The following is a 20,452-nucleotide window of genomic DNA, read 5'->3' as shown; positions in this document are numbered from 1 at the left end:
ACTCTCCGATGTAGGTGGTGGTTTGATATACTTAACATATGTCCCAGCGAGCTCAAACGATGAATGCTGACGACCTCAACAATCGATTACCCAACCCTGCTTAGTACCATATGTCTAAAATCAGTATTGTTTAGTCAGTTGTTTAAATATACGCGAACAATATTTTGAGGGCACTTATTGATCACCAGTAATTCAGAGTCCATTTTTCATAGTTATAAGATAAAACAGTGAAGTTTCATGTAGTATACTCGTCCCTTGGTCAATAGACGGAAGTCTAACCCACACCAGCAAAACAAGTTTTTTTTAATTCACTCATTGATTCCATAAATCATTTAACCATCAGGGCTAACGAAATACTCACTGTGAATGAATAAGTCACGAAACTGATATTAGTTAGAGAATCATTGGAAACCATAACATACTGGACTTATCAATAATGCACATCCACTACACCAGGGATTGAATTGAAGGTCCACAGGTCTAGCTGTAAGCTTAACACAATCCAGTCACTAAGTTGAAATTTGATGTTTACCATTAATTTATTATTATAAATCAATTTGATCGAATAACGAATAGGGTATTATGGAATCGAAAGAGACTTAACTATTTAGATCGCCATTGTATATGCCTATTCAAATGATGAAAGTAAATAAATAAGCTTTATTGAAAACCTTTTATTGGATGATTGAGATAGTCGATTGAAAGACTTAAACTTAAGTTAGTTATTACCTACCTTCAATTGATATCTACTCTTGATCAGACTAATCTCCTTTGTGTTAATAAATCTTCTAGATCCATTGAAGATCTTTCATTTAATCTTTGAAGTGAACTAGTAAATCGAAAAACTTAAATAGATAGGAAAAGTAAATGTAAGAAGAGAAATCAAGACTTTTCTAAAAAATATTTTTTCAACCATTGTCTGATCAAACTCCGCCTGGAATCCCTCCAGGGGCTCCTGCCGGTTCCAAACCCGCATAAAGGAGGAGGGTTTGGCATGGGGTTAGCAAACCCACCCCGTAAAAAACTAACTCGCTAAAAAACGCTAACCATTGTCTGATCAAATCAGATATAATAACAGAGTTTAAAAATAGTTTTTGACTTTCCAATTTAACGTAGATGATTTTATAAGACTACTTACTCTATTATACTTAATGATCACTGGACATGCATTACATGATGGTCTTAACCAGTGTTGCTACACTGACTGATATACTGTTGAACTTGTATGATCACTGCTCCCAAATGCCCTCGTCTGGCCGAAAGTGAGGAGAGTCAACTCTCTGTCTCCAAATGCTCTTACATGGCCACGTCAATACAACCACTCCCAGGGAAGTCCTACTCACTGCCTTCTCTTGGCATCATTGTGGCTTATGAAATTGAGAAGATAAAAAGTGAATGTCCGTCACTCTAACCGGGTTGGTGGATACAATGGGTCCACCCGAATCAATGGTGCACATGGACTACAGTATCCTGAGGAAAGAAATGGGGTATGAACCTATTGATGGTCAGCGGCTAACATGGGACTGAATCTTCTGACGTTGCTCCACTGCCTTGTGGATCAGACCTTTAGGTCAAAGGCTCGAGGTGTGGCCCCCTAATAAAACCACCTGTTTCGGTCTGGGCACCCGAGCAGCATCACATCCCACAGCAACCAATGTAATATTGGCTTCTCCTTAGTAATGAATCATCCCCCACCAAACTGATATAAGAAGCAAAATCATATATGTATCTAAGACAATAAGAAACACAAGTATATCAACATTTTCTAAAATGAAATCTTAATCTAACCTATACTTAATAACAGAATGGGTCTTGTGGAGATTTTAGAAATTTCACAGATTGAAATCATGAGTCAGTTGAAGCTAGACCACCACTGAAAACCTGGAAGCACTGGACGGCCGTTTCGTCCTAGTATGGGACTCCTCAGCAGTGCGCATCCACGATCCCGCACCACGCGGGATTTCAATCTGTGAAATTTCTAAAATCTCCACAAGACCCATTCTGATAATAATCAACTGCTCACTAGTGACTGACTTCAGGAAAAACTCCCGAAGTTCTAGTGAGAAGCCGTTACCAGTGGAGTTCAACCAGGTCTGTTGTGAGATAGGAACTCACTGAAGACAGTGGTGTACGGTGGCGCAACTTCGTGGATTGGTTGAAGTTAGACATTAACACCGTTGGATACCAGCCGGCTCAGTGGTCTAATGGTTAAGTGCTAGCGCGCGAAGCCAGTATGTCCTGGGTTCGATCCCCACGTGATGCGGGATCGTGGATGCGCACTGCTGAGGAGTCAATACTAGGACGAGACGGCCGTCCAGTGCTTCCAGGTTTTTAGTGGTGATCTAGCTTCAACTGACTCATGATTTCAATCTATACTTAATAACTTGTACGTAGTTATAAGGTGAATGCATTGGAACACATGGGAATAACATCATTCTTAGTATAGAAGATAACGAATTTGTTGTAAAACCTCAAGTTTCTAGGTTCGATTTCTAAAAGAAAAAATAATTATAACTTGACATCCCTGAATCGTATACTAAAATTAAATAGCTGTCTAGTATTCCGTAGCCGAAATCCCTCCATGAAGTAAATTAAAATTATTCACTTCTGTTCTATTGAGACTACATTGTCATGATTGTTATTATCGTTTTACAATCTCATCCTATCGTCTTCACAGATTGTTTATTCTTATTAGTAAATAATTCATTCATATATATAAGTCGTTATTGTGTTACTTTGATTTTTATAAGAAGGGGTTTTCTGGATATTATAGTAGTTTCAATAGTTGAGATCACGAGTTAATTGAAGCTAGACCACCATCGAAAACGTCGAGGCACTGGACGGTCATTTTGTCTAAATGTGAGACTCCTCAGCATTGCGCATCTACGATCTCGCCCCGCGAGACTCACAGCCAGGACCTATCGGTCCCGCAAGCGAATGCTTAACCTCTAGACCACTGAGCTGGCCAGCATCTAACGCTGTTAATGTTTAACTTCAATTGATTTATGATCTCAACCATTAAAATTACCATAATATCCATAAAACACCTTCTAATATTAATCAAAATATACTCACTAGTGACTGATTTCAAGAGGTATTTCCTGGAGTCCTAGTGAGAAGCATTAACCAATTGAGTTCATTTGCGTCTGTTGTGAGATAATAACTCACTGAAGACAATATTGAATGTGTCACTCAATTTCATGGTTTGGTTGAAGTTAGACATTAACTCTTTTGGATGCCGATCAGATGAGTTGTCTAGAGGTTAAGCTCTCACGCGCGAGACAGATAAGTCGTGTGTTCGAATCTCGCTAGGTGAGATCATGAATGTGCACCGCTGAGGAGTCCTACAATAAGACGAAATGGCCGTCCAGTTCTTCCAGGTTTTCCATAGTGGTCTAGCTTTAATCGACTCATGATCTCAACCATTAAAATTACTTTGAATTCTGTCTATTTTTTCTCTTTCTTTAATATAATTATGTAAGTGAAGTGAACAAATAAAACAGGAAACAACCAAACAATCAAGCAAAGAAACACAGATCACTTTACCTTATCAACTATTCATTAAAAATTTAAAGTTCAGTCAGTAACAAAAATAATAAAAATGGGTTATTGTTTTCTTTCGTTTTTTTTTGAGAAATAAAACAGTAAAACTTGTGTTGCATAATCACTAACACACAGATTGTTTTAGTTGTTAAGTAGAAAAAAACCAACAAAAAAAACACAAAAAATGATGTAACAGGTAACTTAAACACAACAAAAATGTTTTTTTTTGTTTTGTTTTTGTGGTTGTTGTTGTTGTTGTTTATTATGATTGTCGAATACTGGTTAAAACAATTTTTCTTATACCGAAGATACATAAAAACGATTTCATAATACACTAGGGAAGTATTATATAATGTAGATTAACTTAGTTACTAAGGTATTTTTATTATATGAATGAATATGTTGAATTATTGAAAAATGTACTATTTATAAACTTAATATGTATGTATGTATGTGTGTGTGTTTGTGTATCTATGAGGTGCTTACAAGAAAACATATTGAATAATAGATTAGTTTAGAAGTAGTCATTAAAATTTATTTGATAATTGGAAGCAGACATAAAAAGGAGGACAGCTGACAGATGCATTCCAAGTAAGAACCGGATTCAGACAAGGCTGTCTACTCTCTCCCTTCCTCTTTCTTCTGGTGGTCGACTAGATTATGAAAACCTCAATATCTGGACGAAAACACCGAATACAATAGACAGCTCAGAACCAATTAGACGATTTGGACTTCGCAGATGACCTAGCCCTCCTATTGCATACACATGAACAAATGCAGGGAAAGACAGCCAGTGTAGCAGCAGTTTCTGCATCAGTAAGCCTCAACATACACAAGGGAAAAACCAAGGTCCTCAAATACAACACGAAGAACAGCAATCCAACTACACTTGATGGCGAAAGTCTGGAAGATGTAGAATCCTTCACATACCTGGGAAGCATCATCGATGAACAAGAAGGTTCAGATGCAGAGGTAAAGGCGAAGATTGGCAAAGCAATGACAGCATTCTACAGTTGAAGAGCATATGGAACTCAAAACAACTTTCAATCAATATCAAAGTGAGAATCTTCAATACCAACGTCAAGGCAGTTCTACTTTACGGAGCTGAAACTTGGAGAACTACAACAACCATCATCAAGAAAGTGCAAGTATTTATAAATAGTTGTCTACGAAAGATACTCAACATTCATTGGCCGGATACCATCAGCAACACCCTTCTCTGGCAGAGAAGAAACCAGCTTCCAGCTGAGGAGGAAATTAGGAAAAGACGATGGAAGTGGATAGGATATGCATTACGCAAACCATCAAACTACATCATGAGGCAGACCCTAACTTGGAATCCCGAAGGGAAACGGAGAAGAGGAAGACCAACGAACACATTACGTCGGATAATAGAAGCAGATATGAAAAGATGAATAACAACTGGAAGAAGCTGGAAAGGAGTTGCCCAGGACAGGCTTGGTAGGAGGATGCTGGTGAGTGGTCTATGCTCCTTCACGATGAGTAACAGGCATAAGCAAGTAAGTAAGTAATGAAAAGGAGAAATAACAACTGGAACGAACTAGAAAAGATTATCCAGGATAGGGTTAAATAGACAGTGCTAATGGATAGCCTATAGTTCCTCCTCATGAGGGGTAACAGGTATAAGTAAGTAAGTAAGTTCTAAACAAACAAACAAAATTAATTTAGATTATAGACTAATACTCAAGTTATATGTACCAGATTCAAACTGATTGATATATTTGTAATACTACACAGATTATATTCATATGGATAGAAATTTCGATGATAAGTATTCTACTTATAATTATTAGGATGAATAAAAATGTCTTAAAACATTCATCATCAACATCATTATAGCATGGGAGAGAAACTAATGAAGATTTCAATAGTTGAGATCATGAATCATTTGCAGCTAGACCACTCTCGAGAACCTGGAAGCACTGAACCGCTATTTTGTCTTAATATGGGACATCTCAGCAGTGTAAATCCACAATCCCACCCCGCGAGATTCGAACCCGGGACCTGTTAGTATCACATGCGAACGCTTAACCTCTTGACCATTGAGCTGAGATCCAACAATAGGACGAAATGTTCGTCCAGTACTTTCAGATTTTCCACAGTGGTCTAACTTCAATCGACTCATGAATTCAACTATTAAATTACTATCATATCCATAAAAACCCCTTCTCTGTATATATTCTACAGTTAATGAAACTGTACAATCCTTTGCGAAACAACAATTTCAAAAGTTTACTGAGATAAAGTTGGAAAAAAGTGGAAAGAATAAAGTAATATTTCAAATTCACTTGGTCTTGTATTGTTTGAATCATCCCATTGATCTCTATAGGACTGCAATTCATTAGTCTCTTATTATTGGCATATGTGAATAATGTGCATATTGCCTCAATATAACCTTAATTCACAAGTATTATATGCAAAGATCGAAAGCGGCTAACAGTGGAATCCAGTTTGATGTGCGTTTCGTCATCTCAAAGTTGATGTTCACTTCAGCACTCGAGCCCAGTACCTTTCGCTTCAAATACCATCACGTTATCCACTTAGCTACTAAGTCCTGATAGTCACTTGCTTGTGCAATAGGATACTATCGTATACATAGAAGAAACTTAAAATAATTAGTCCCTTTGATAAATTTCAATAATGAAATGAAAAGATGAAAGTTATCAGAATGATGCAATATATTTGCGAAATACGTTTCGAACACTCTGATCACATAGATACTTGTTAAGACATTTTTGTATGTAGGTCAACTAGACAGATTAAAGGTAAGCCGTAACAAAGATAAATAAAGTACACAAAAACAATGTGATAACCACTTTGCATAATAAATCAGCATTATCAAGGTAGATTAAAAGTAAGAATAAATTGTTTTTCGGAACACATAAAGGGGGTTCCGATTTCTGTGTGGTCAAGGCTTCAATAAACCTTGGTATACGCCCTTGAAAGCTTTTGTACAAATGCTGATTTGATATCAACTGTATGACTAGTCTCAACTAAATATTTCGCAATGGAGAAACATGTCCATCTATCATATGATCTTATTTGACCATTGGAATTCATTTGTTTCTGTGGCTATTTGAGTACGTGTTCAACCACCCTTACTTGTAGATCACGACTGCTCCTCCATATGTAAGTGTTTCCGCACGTATATGTAAATTGATAGACACAATGGGATGTGACACAATCGCTTAGATGCTGTTTTGGTTTTTGGTGAAACATAGACTTTGTCTTTTTAATAAATAACAAGTTGGTCTACATAAAGTGTTCTGTTAATGGCTCATTTAAGTCTCCATTTCCAACATAAGACTATTTGAGTCGTTTCTAAGTAGTAACATAATATAAATTCGCTTTTTGGGTGCCAGAAGCATCATAGATCTAATCGGATTGCAACTCTACTAGCAGTCTATAGACTTTAATAAATAACCATTGTTTATTAATGTTTCAAGTTAAGAGCTTCATCTCTACTTCCATAGTATTACTAGTACAAATATGATTGAAGAAGTAACTTATTCAACCATTTTGTCTATCATTAATTTAACCTAAATTTTTAAAGTCATTCTCCTTTCAGTCTCTTCGACTCCATTGATCTATTCATTATTGTTAACTCTTATGTAACATTTATGACATTACTGATAAACATTTGAATGATTATGGACTATATTTTCAATTTCTTGATATGATCAGAAAGGGGTTTTATAGAGAATTTAGTCATTTAATAATTGAATCCATGTCAATTAAAGCTAGATCACCATGGAAAACCTTGAAGCACTGGATAGCTATTACGTCCTAGTATGGGACTTCGTAGCAGTGTGCATTCACAATCCCACCCCGCGAGACTCGAACCTAGGACCTAACGCTTAGTCTCTAGATATGAATGAGTTCTTTTTGTTCCACCTTTACTATATTCTTCAAAAGCTATTATTAATAACAAGCATATTTTCGTACTAGTTGTAACAGAATACATAGATTTATAATTGGTAGATTAGTATGCCAATTTCTAACTCATTAAATGAGTTTCTATCTTGTATTGAATAGTGGTCTGTTGTTAATAGTCTCATACTTAAGCCGTTTAAATGTTAAGCTGTTAACTTTAGCCTGAGATATGAACAACACTGAAGCACCATGTTGGAATCTCATACTGATTGTACCATTGAAGATTCTTTGATAAACACAATGTCTAAGGTCAATTATCTTGGTGTTACTTTCTATTCTGATCTCTCTTCGACGTCACATGTTCTACTGTTATCAAAGAAAGTTTTCCGTCTGATTCACTACATAAAGAGGCTACATGTTTTTGGGATTACTCGACATTCACTCTTAAAATTTGTCGATTCCTGAATGTTATCTATTATTCTTTACTGTTCTCCATTATTTTTCCCCGGGCTTTTGAGAAAAGACTTTGTTGCATTGTAGAGTGTGCCTGAAGGCAGTTAGCAGAGTGTATAGTGAATCTTTTGAGGTCATTATTAATATGGTAGTAGATAGACATGCAAAGCCTTGCATACTCCTGTCAGATGTTATCTAATCAGATAATGACCATCCCCATCAATCAATAGTATTTAGAATTAGGGGCATCATTATCACTGAAACGACATTATATATATTATGTAGTTTGATTGAGAAATATGAACCAATTTTTTGGTGTTCCATTCTTTCAGCTTTCCTTATCATCATTAGTACTGATGTTTCTAAGGAACCCTTAGATACAGTTGCCACAAGTGGGGGCAATCGAATGTATTTGAACACATAATTACAGAATCACTTAGTCAAATCAGAGAACCATACAGTAAAAAATGTCAATCAATTGTTTCAGACTTCATTGTTCCTTTATTTCCATAACAATCACTCACTGTTCTCGTTCTCTTCACCCTGATCTTCCCAACCTTCTACATCCAGGCATTCCACTTTTGATTGATAATACATACTACTTATATCTATCGACATCAGTAGCACAAATCACACTATTATTACAAACCTGGATATTTTTTGACACGCAGATTTTCGCAATTTACATTTGTTTTAAATGAATAGTAATATCTGTTACCAGTGCGTACTTATGCGCTTTCATCAAATGTCAATGATGTATAGTAAAAATGTAATTGTTGATAAACTTAAGAATAATCACCATAGTGGTTCATATTAGTTCCCTCTTACTTTATCGCTTTGAGAGATGAGAGGCAATTATCATTGAATTCATATACTAAATCTATATTTGAAGACAGAGATGTTATGGAGATAAGACTGATTGTAAAGACAATTACAAATGAACAAAAATGGCTATTAATCATTAGTTAAAAGTTTTCAACCTACTTTCATTACGATAAAGGTTTATAGAACATGAAGTTAATTGGAGTATGACATGATTTGCTGGGAATTTCCCGTTGTAAACAAATATTAGTCGTCGAAAAAACCCAAAAGTAATATTTAAAGATCCTAAGAATTATCCTACAAACGCCAAGTAATTCCTCTTTACTAGTATAGGGGTTGTAGAGATTATTAAGTTTTTGATTGGGATCATGAACCGATTGATGTTAGACCACCACCTTTGGAAACCTGGAAGCACTGGACGGCCGTTTCGCCCTATTGTTCGACTCCTCAGCAGTGCGCATCCACGATCCCGCTCGCAGGATTCGAACCCATGGCCTTCAGTCTCGCACGCGAACACTTAACCTACTGGACCACTGACTCGGCACCCACTGGTGATAGTGTCTAACATCAACCAATCCACGAAACTGCGCGACCATCTTCCATTGTAGTGAAGTAGATACCTGTCTCTACCCGACATGGATTAGCTTCCTCTTTGATTAATCTTCTGAATGACCTCATTTACTGGCTAGCTTCATGCATTTTTCAAGTATCTAAACTTTCAATATATTGGTTGTCATGCCTCAGTGTACAGCTTCCAAAAGGAAGCTACTGTTTTTATAATTAGTAAATTTTATGGAGCAATAACGTTTCTGGTAATGATGGATCTCTTTTGGTTTGTTGACATTTTAAAGAATAAATTTCAAATCATAACAGTATAGATTCACTTGGTATTGTTCGACTTGGATCTTCCCATTGTTATTTAGGACTGAAATTGATCAGCCTCTTATTGGCATATGTGAATACTGTGTGGGCTGCTTCGATATTGCTTATAAACCTTGTGACCTGAGAATGTACATATGCCAATAAGAGACTGATCAATTTCAATCCAAAATAGCAATGACAAGTTAAAAGTAAACAACACTTGATGTACTACTCAACGTCTACTATAAAGAGTGATATCAAATCGATATTCTACCATTTTTATCCGTTCTTTAAAACTGATGCTTAATTCTAAAAAAAAATATGATTAACAATGAAAATAATGGTGTCTCATCAACAACATTCAGAAAAATAAATTGATAACTCAGTTCGAATCTCGCGAGGCGTGCATCATGGATGCACACAGCCACAGAGGAGTCCCACAGTAGGATGAAACAGTCGTCTAGTGCTTTCAGGTTCTTTCATGATGATCTAGCTTCAATGAACTCTTGTTCTCAACTGTTAAAATCACTATAATATCCACACAAAAAAATCCCCTTCTGATATTAAATTGATAACTATTCTCTTGTTATGTCCCGACAAGAACAGTCAATGGTAACTTTTGGGATCTATTGATGGACCATCACTAAACGTACATTTCTATTGTATAATTATAAAGTAACTAAACTATACATATTCATACTCCTCTTATTATAAGCTTTGTATTAATCCATAAACTATTATTATACATTTTAGCATTTTTGAGTTATACCCAGTATATTGATTACTACCTCCTTCATTCACAGACACATCTGGCTAATCCTTGTACAAATGTTGTTTTCTATGATATGGTACGATGTGGTCTGTTTGGTTGGTAATATAAACAGAGTATGTTTGAAATATAATGTTTCATATTGCAGAGGCTGAAGTTGGTGTTCTAGACTCAACAGGTAGGCAGGGCTAAACAGGAAGCAAGATCGATAAGTACTCTACACTGCTCGTACAGGTTTGATACATCATTGATCCGGTCGATAATTCGCTGCTTCTGACTGACGACTTTCGGCCATAACATCTCTTCAATTGTGAAGTTCTTTCATGATTCATTATCTTTCGAACAAAAAAAAGGGTAAGATACTACAGAACTACAGTCAATGTTTAATAAGTTATATTATTTTACATTGATCATCATTGCAGATATCTTATAAACTAAAGAATATAAAAGTGACATTCATTCATAAACTAAGATCTTTAACAAATTGTATTAAAATAGAAATATATGACTATGTACAAGATTATCATCATAGAATATAATGATATCATCATTCTTCTACTTAAATTACATGCATCTTTTGAACAAGTCATAACACATGCACGATATATTCGATCATGATCGGGGAAATCTAAAAATTGACATTCATTACCCATATCCCATGCGCTACAAAAACGTGTTATACCCATAACAGCTATAAAATAAAAATGAAATATAATGAGTATCTTGATTAAAACTACCAAGAAAAAAGAAAGAAAAGATTGATATTGACATGAAGTTTGATAAAGATTTATAGTATGTTATATGATTGAATACTTCACAATGATCAAGTGCAGATTTATGTATTCAGTTAACAAAGTTCTTGGGGTACTTCAATCAGTCAGTTACAAGGTAGGATCAGGTACATATATATCGGTCCAAGTTGCCATATTTCATTAGCACAGCAAGCTGAACACCGAATTCATAGGAGTAGTCACTTCAATGGTAGTGGTGTTTAAAAGAAGGACTGTGTATAAGGATATAGTACAGGAAGAAAGAATTAGCTGGGTAGTAGAAAGAAAGATATAAAGTAAATTTGTTCTCATAGTTTAAGGGAGACGCTGATAAAATGCTGAGTCTTTTGGTAGCACTGAGCGACAGTGCCAGAATGTTTGGGATGAGCTTCTCTCCTTCTAAATGCAAGTTGTTGCTTCAGGACTGGCCTGTGTCGACACCTAAACTAAACATAGGGAGTGAAGTAGTCGAACGCGTTGACAACTTCACTTATCTTGGGAGTCTAATCAGCCATAGTGGGTTGGTGTCTAACAAAATCTCTGCATAGATCCGAAAAGTTAGTTTGGTTTTTGCGAACTTACATTACCTATGGTGAAGGCGACATATCCGTCTATCAATTAAGGGACGAGTATACTGAGTGGCAGTTCGTTCTATTTTACTTTACGATTGTGAAACGTGGCCACTAAGAGTAGAAGATACTCGTAAGCTATTAATATCTGACCACAGATGTTTTTGAACTATTACTCACATCTGCTGGGATCACCGGGTAAGTAATAGTGAGGTTAGACGCAGAGTATTAGGGAATGATGGTAAGTCAGTTGATGAGGTTGTGAATCTTCATCGACTGAGATGGTTGGGACACGTGTTACACATACCTGAACATTGATTACCACGATGCACAACGCTGACCAGTGTATGGGATAGTTGGAAGGAAGTTAGGGGCGGCCAAACCAAAACGTGGCATCAGTGCTTGAAGTCACTAACTTCTAATCTGAGCCATGTTGGGAGATGCATACTACTTGGTTGGGGTTTGCGTGACTATGGTAACCAACAGTTGGAGACTGTAGGTGACATGGCTCAGAATAACATTGGTGTATACACTCTTTGTCTTCCCTTAAACTATGAGATTAAAATCGCTTCATATCTTTCTTTCTATCAACCAACTAATTCTTTCTTCCTGTACTATATCCTTATACACAGTCCTTCTTTTAAACACCACTACCATTGAAGTGACTACTTCTATGAATTTGGTGTTCATCTTGTTGTGCTAATGAGATATGGTAACTTGGACCGATATATATGTACCTGGTCCTACGTTGTAGGTGACTGACTGACTGATTGAGAAGAAAATTATGTAGTACTCAAAGAATATAATTCAGCTGTTAACTATTTTCTTTTTTCTGAGAAACGAACTTAGCACTCATTCTTACTATTCTTTTCCTGTATGTTACGATGAAGTGGTTGTATTATTAGATGCGATTAGTTACTAATCTCCCCGAAACTGATCGATATACGATTGAACGATAGCGTACCACTCTACCAACCTGTATAGAAGGGCTTTAAGATTTATCAGTGTATCTTACACTAGTATGATTTATTAAAGTCCATTTTAGTAAAAAAACCCAGAGATTATCTCAGTCGGAAATGAAAGCACATATTCAACACAATAATATATAGTAAATCTACTACATGACTGAATTTTTATTCAGTCTTTAGGTATTAACATGTTACAATCGAGATCACTTGACAATGCTTTGATTTGACATATGAACTAAAGTGTGTACCAGTGAGAATTGCTCAACCAGTGGTCAAAAGTGAAAACTATTCTCTCACTTATAGATATTTAAATAATACTTTATATTACCTCCGTAGATTCCAGTAGTTTTAATACAAAATCGTGCTCCATAAGTTGTACAAGGGGTTGGTTGAAGTGAATGTTTGCCTGGATCAGTTAAGTGTTCTAAACAATTAGAATGATGCGATGAGTTGCATTGATAACAAGATAATGACGAAACGACACCTAAAAAAGATATACAAACAACTATAAATTTAATAGCGATAGAACGTTCAGCGTTTGATGTAAGAGTTTATGATAACAGGCATATGATAAAAATGAAGACCATAGTAAATCTATAATTTCCCAAAAGGTATGGAACTAACTTTTCAAAAATTTTTAACTGATGACAAATTACTTCTTTCAGAAAATGGAGAACTTTTCTTCCAATTAACACAAGTTTAAATAGTACAATCAAATGAGTCAAATATCTAGTTCTCAAAAACAATTTTGATTACACTAGTGTCATACCATTCAAATCAAAGATGGTTCTATTTGATCGTATGTCCAATTACTAGGTAAAAGCGATAGCCAGAAGTTCATCTAAACTAGTAATGCAGTAGTAACTTAATGGTTTACGGACTCAGAACCTTAAATATTGGGACATAAGTTCCAACCGTGTTCCAGCTGCTTCGATCAGAGTGGAAGGCTATTATCACAAGCCTGCAAACAAACGACTTAGCTTAAAACCGATGAGATAGAATGCGTACTTAATGAGTTAATTAATTTATTATCGGTGGTGAGAGACAAAAAATTAAGTATGTCGATACTAAAAAATGGTGCTACAACTATCCTGATAAGTCAAATTGTAAAATCGTTCTGCACTATGATCATAACTTTATCTTTATATTACGCTCGTTTGTAAGTAACCAAAAGCTATTAGACCAAATATCACAGTTAATAAGAGACAAACGATATTTTCAGAAAGTTTTATCAGTATAGGAATTTATGAGGATTGTAGTATCTTCACATTTGAATTCACGAGTCGATCTAAGATAGACTACCACTGAAAACTGAAAGCACTGGATGGCCATTTTTTACAAGTATGGTACTCCTCAAGCATTGCGCATCAACGATCACGCAGGAGGGACTCAAAGCCAGGATCTCCGGTCTCACACGCGAACGCTTAATCTTTCGTAAGTTACTTGTGCTTGAGGATTTGGTTGCCGAAAGAAGTATATGACCTAAGTGTCATCCAAAGAATTGTCAGTGAAAAGCTTCTGGAGTATGTTTGGATAGTTAGATCAATTAAAATATCACTCAACTCCTCAGCATGGCTGCATATAGTAAAACAATTACTTCGGTCGAGGTTTTCCATCACAGTCAAAACAACTATACGGGGTAAAAATATCTCGCATAAGACATATAATTCTACAAATATTCATAACTTTATCAAATGAAATCTTATTTTAGTCATATGGAAATTAAAGAGTATTACCATATAAAAACCTTGACCAAGCTCTAAGATAATATGGTGTCTCATCAACTTCTTTGAAAATGAACTTTGATCCCATAAAAAATTATTAGATTTCAAAAACTAAGTTAAAGTACTACGATAACAAAATATAAATCAAATATTTGAATATAACTACCAAGTATCTAGTTCTATTTACTGCAGTAGTGTGGTTACTCCAACTATTAGATAGGTCCTAATCCATCCCTTACACCTACCGTATCAAACCACACGAAATTTTCAAGTCACTAAAATTTATCACTTTGAGGAACACACATTCATCTCACAAGAATTTCCTTCCATCCCAAAATGACCATGTATCCTTAGTTTATACAAACATTTTTTGATGGCTAAGAAGTCAGGTCTTGATATGATGTAATTAACCATAAAATATAATGAACAAACCACATTCTTTGAAAAAAGGTTATTATTCACATCACAATAGGTGTTGTCTTGCTGCATTATGTGAAACAAACCTTAATTAAGTGACAAACATTGTGAATTTTTGTTGGCTCAGATTTTCTTTAAATCCACGACCCAGAAACATTTACTGCAAACCAGAGCATGATGTCAAGAGTAAAACAGCTGATAGAATTAACTAAAATGAGATAACACACGTCAGTGATCCGCAAGGCAGCTTGCAGTTAGTCTAAGCCATTTACAAAAGAGCAGAATTCCTAAACAGGATGAATAAGACACAAAATCAATATCACTAATGCAAACCTAACAACCCTTTTTTTTCCTTTAAATCTCTAAAGTCGTATTATTTTCATGTTTCCTAGTTAGTTAACATATCCCTTATTTTAGCCACCTACGATTGTTATTTCTATTATTTGTCTAGCCATCATATTCTGACAACTTATTATGTTGTTATGAAATGTAGCAAACTTAAACGGTGAACCTCTACGCCGGGTCTTATGCTTTTACTTGACTGATTTCCAGTTAAAAGTTAAGTCACTAGTAAGTGATAAAGACAAAAAAACGGCTCTAACTACTACTCAGTCACGTTTTATTTGCAAAGTTCATACGAGAAAATCAAAATAACATATGGGAAATCACTAGCAGGACAAGTAGAAACCTGGCAAAGTACACCAAATAAGTTCCAGTATGTAACCTTTAAAACCATTTAAATGGACTAATTTTCGGTATAAGAAGAAGGGCTAAAAGTTGTAGCGAAAGCCCCACAATTATCTCAAGGGAATCTGAATATGCCATGAAACACTTGGTTACGAACATATTTGAAGTACATGTGTACTATTTAAACCCGCATATATATATATACAGTAAAATTCATAATGTAGGTTATTTTTTAGAAAAATACCTTTACCTATTACAGAATCTATTATAACTTTGTCAATCTTAAACCGAATGAGGCTAAATCCCGAAAAATAAGTAAAGTGATTTCCATGAGAAAAAAACGCTATGTTAAATTTGGTAGTCATATACAAACCATGGAAAAAGTGACATACCGTACCAAACAAATAACAGTTTTTAGCAATCAACTAAGAGAATCGTATTCATATATACAAAAAAGCTTACATAAATTTATAATCCACCCCAAAATATAACAAATAAGCATTTCCGCATTTCATTCAAAATCAGCAATGTTGTTGGCCAATCAAAGTAACGAAAATATGACGCATTATAACGAAACATTAAGTGCCTGAAAAGAAGAGGATCAAGGTAATAGTACTTCTCCTTGTACGCAAACTTCTTCACCCAACGAACAATATCTTGTGAAATACTCAGATCCAGATTTGTGTAGTAAGAACAGAATGCTCACGGCCTATGTTATTTCTTTTCTAATATGCTTCATCGAGTGTCTGGTTTTCTCTTGAATGAGTCATTTGACGGTGCAGACACCATCGCTTCGGGTAAAAGGTTCTAAGAATTGATGAATCTGTGTGAAAACCTGTATGCCACGGGTATTTTATTCGTCATAGGCTTTTCTTCTCGCGTGCTATGTCCTTTGAGATGTCACTATCTTGCGTTAAGTAAAAGAGAGAATATATAAGGGCCAAAATCATTTATTAGTATTCTAAACATCAAAATCTGATCACCTCTTAATCTGCGATGGGACGGAGTAAAGAGGTCTAGCTTTTCAGGCCGCTCTTGGTATGGTAAACCCCGGAATTCTGGGATTGCGAGGGTAGCTTATTTCTCACTAAGGTTTTGTATACTGTAGTGAACATGATAGTATTTAACTTTGTGAATGTCCGTCCTTAAGTCGATAGGGTTATAACCCCCTTAGCTGCAACCTCTCGGCGATGGGCCGTCGTCTTAAGATCATGACTCACTGTCGCCACAAGGTCCTTGTGAGACCCGACCACGGTTACATACATTTCTCCAATGTTGTACCTATTTAACTCTGTATCACCAGAGTGCATGTAGACACGCTTTGCCGCGTTGATAGACATCAGCCACTCCTTAGACCTGTTAATCACAATATCTAAGTCTGCCTGTGGTGTACATGCATATGAGTCTCCCGTTATTTTTCGTCAGACTTGTACATCGTCAGCGTGTAACAACATTGGGGACCCATCTATACTTGGGAGATCATTTGCACATAGCATCAGAAGTAAAGGACCTAGGATGGAACCTTGAGGTACTCCACTACGTACTGGTCTCCAAATGGAGTACTTGGAATTTATCCTTACTTTCTGTCTATGACCTACTAAGAAGTCCTTAAGCCATTTTAAAAGAGGTCCAATAATACCAAGATTTTCTAACATCAACAGCACTAACATCAACAGCAGTCTATTTATTGGCACCTTGTCAAATGCCTTACTAAAGTTTGTGTAGACAACATCCACTGATTTTCCAGTGTCTATCACCTTTATCCAATATTCCCCTACTATAAAGTGTTTCGTTGTACAAGATAAACCCTTTCTGAAACCATGTTGTTCGTAGTTAAACAAGTTGTTGCTTTCAATGAATGCCATTATGGTCGCTTCGACTACACATTCCAGTATTTTAACTACGACGTTGTTGTTGTTGACAGGTCCGTGGTTTGATGGAAATTGTTTTGATACTAGTTTATCTATTAGAGTGACGATTGCATACTTCCAGTCTATAAGTAACTCACCTTGGCCAAGTGACATACTGAATATCGCAGTTAGTGGGACTGTAATCTATTGCGCGATTTGTCTTAGGATGTCGGGGTGTACTTCATCCAGTCCTGTTGACTTTTGCGTGTCTAAAGCACTAAAGGCCTTAAGTACATCGTCTTGACCAAATTCCACAGTGAGCAGGCGGTTTTCTGACTTTGTAGTTGGTTTTAGTTCTTCGTTTAGAAGAGGCGCCTGAATGAAGACTGCCCCGAAATGGTTTGCCACAGCCTCTACCTTCTCCTGACCTTCCTCTATCATTTCAGATCCACTCCCTCCATCAACTAGCTTAGAAATCCAATGCAGTATCCTTGTCCTGTGATTTATATACGAAAATAGTCTCTTAGGCTGCTTGATTACAGATTGTGCCAATTGCATGTCATATTTTCTCAGAGCTTCCTGGAATTTAGTTATACACTTATTTCTTACCGACCTGTGGCATTCCTTATTACTTACTGTGCCAAGGTTGATGAGAGCGTTCCAGCATTTCTTCTTTCGTCCTTGTAAACCTCGAATATCCCGGCCTATCAAGAGATGGACGTGCTTCTTCTTTAAGATTTTCCAGGGTATGTATGGTTGAGTTACCCAATTGTAAAACTGCCTGAAATGAGTTCATGCCACTTCTATTGATGCTCCTGAGTTTCCAGCCGATGTTGCAGGGTTTATAGCCCCTGGATCGGCACGGCTGTTTGACAAGCCATCTTAGCCGTGAATTCGAATAAGATAACTGCATGATCGCTTCTTCCTAGAGGCGGTAGGAAAGTCATTTGGTCGGTGTCATCACCATGTGTTAAGACTAAGTCCAAGAGAGACGAGGAGCTTCATAAGTCATTTCTGGTGGGGTCTCTAATGTGCTGTAATAAAGCTAGTGCAACCGAAGCTTCTAACAGTTTGCAATCAAATGACGTTGTCGACGACCCTACTTCCAGGTTTACCTGGTTTATATATGGCGTATTAAAGTCGCCTACTATGAGACTTACACGCCTGTTTGACCAAAATGTAAGTTTACTGAGGAGCACGTCATTTTCTACACATTGTGGACTGTGATATGCCACAACTAATTCAAAGTCTTGGAGTTTACATTTCGGCAGGAAGAGCACACGTTCACATGTCGCTGAGTCGGGTGCCACTGTCTCGACTGTTGGTAGTTTAAAGTGCTTTTCGTGTACAGGATAACCCCACTGTAAAGCAAAGAGAACGTTAAAAATCCCTCCACATCATTTTTGTTGGACAGTACTGTCATTTATTTGTTTCTTCTCCCTATCGTGTATTTTAAACTTCGTTCACATCCCTTTTGACCACACGTTGTGTTCTTCCGTCTTCTTCGTATGAGCTTTTATTATGTGGTTTTGATTGAAGACTTACTTTTTGTTACCTAATTTTCTATAGCACGTTGCCTGACCATTGCCAATAAGTTTGTGTTTGACTGAGCTGAAGGTCACGGCGTGGTTCAGTTTGTGACTGTTAGTTTTTGACTGTCTGGTTGGAAGGATTACTGGGATCCCTGCAGATAGATATCTGATCCAATTTTGTTGCGAATATTTTTATTGATTCCCAGGTACTGAACTCATTTGTATTAACTGTTTGTTTTTTGTTGCTTAGAACGCTAATTTGTGTTAGAGAAACTTCTGACTGTATAGCACAGGCTGTACCGTCTGAGGTATTTTGTATTTTGATATAATTTGTTGTATTTCCTAAATTAGAACCGTCTAGATTGAGCACAGAGTTTGTGTTTTGATATAATTTAGTACGAGTATGCCACACAGAAGAACGTAGTCTGGTCTAATCGAATAAATTTTGGTTCGGTAGTTCTGCGTTCAAAGCGAATATTGGCAGCCCGGTCGTTACACCCACCACCCCTATGGTTTAGTCTGTCAACCCTACTGTGTAAAAACCAAGCCACTGAACATCACAATCATACACTTCTGACGTTAACCGTGTTTCTGAGACTGCAATGATATCAGGGTTTTCTATTTCCTCCATTATGTTGAGCGCTGCCATTACATTTTGTACGCTGCGAGCTTTTGTGTAGCATATTTAATTCACTAAAGAACATTCCATTACCACCCAAATTGGTTTGGGGATCGTTTCACTCCGAACTTTTACAATTTCAAAACCCTTAAGTACATGGTTTTATCACAATTTCGGCTGCGCTCATTTCTACTTCTGCTTGTCGTCTCTTAATACGGTCAGCCAGTCTGAGATACTCATGGACGTATGTTCCAGATCCTGTTAGTTTGCGTGAGATTCTCAGTATCGGGTTTCTTTTAGGAGGCGGCTTTTCGGCGTACTTTCAGAATCTCTGAAACTGTCTTGGGAGTAGCTTGCTTATTACGGACTTAATGTGACTGAGGTCGTGCTCAAATCTAACCGTTGGTTCCTTTTCGGAAGCCTCTCTTAACTAATAAAAAATAACTGACCTCCTTCAAATCCAGGGCTGGGCTCATGACACTTATGTGTACCAATGAAGTCCGTTTCCCGATATAGACTATGATGATAAAATCGATCAAAAACAAAAACAAGTGCACGGTATACAGCGTATGATTGTATCCCAGTTAGAGTTTAACTATTTTATGTAACCAGTGCAAGACGTACCACGTAAAGAACTGAATTGCTATGCAGGAAGTATAGTGATGTTGGAAAGGTAGTTATGGGAAAACTCGACGGTAACTGTTCACATTAGATACACTACCGTGAAGATCGAGGAACTCGGTTGGTGATTGAAAGCCTCCACCTAAACCCTTATTTATGTGTGTATATAATCACACCCGTCCTCCAACCACAAGGTAGACTACTCTTGGTAAATCACTAGAAGCAGGTAGTAAGGGGAAAGCAAAGTGAGTCAGTACATTCTTTAAAGAAAATGGGTTGGGTTTAATCTAATCCATATGGGTTCAGCAGCCCTAGGTCCTCATTTACTTTGAGGCGCCCAAATTTCACAATAC

General features: G+C 36.6%; 1 protein-coding gene across 1 annotated transcript; it reads right to left on the bottom strand.

Annotated features, from left to right (window-relative positions):
• Positions 1 to 9,971: 9,971 nt before the first annotated feature.
• MS3_00002541 (uncharacterized protein) lies at positions 9,972 to 16,076 on the bottom strand. Its single transcript, XM_051210138.1, has 3 exons — positions 15,940 to 16,076; positions 12,978 to 13,133; positions 9,972 to 11,033 (listed from the first exon to the last, which is right to left on the bottom strand). The coding sequence occupies exons 1-3, from the start codon at positions 15,977 to 15,979 to the stop codon at positions 10,819 to 10,821; spliced, it is 411 nt and encodes a 136-aa protein (XP_051070097.1). The 5' UTR covers positions 15,980 to 16,076; the 3' UTR covers positions 9,972 to 10,818.
• Between the last annotated feature and the right edge of the window lie 4,376 nt (positions 16,077 to 20,452).

The sequence above is a fragment of the Schistosoma haematobium genome, chromosome ZW, assembly GCF_000699445.3.
Source record: "Schistosoma haematobium chromosome ZW, whole genome shotgun sequence".
In the NCBI taxonomy this organism is placed as follows: domain Eukaryota; kingdom Metazoa; phylum Platyhelminthes; class Trematoda; order Strigeidida; family Schistosomatidae; genus Schistosoma; species Schistosoma haematobium.
This window is presented reverse-complemented; position numbering and strand designations above follow the sequence as displayed.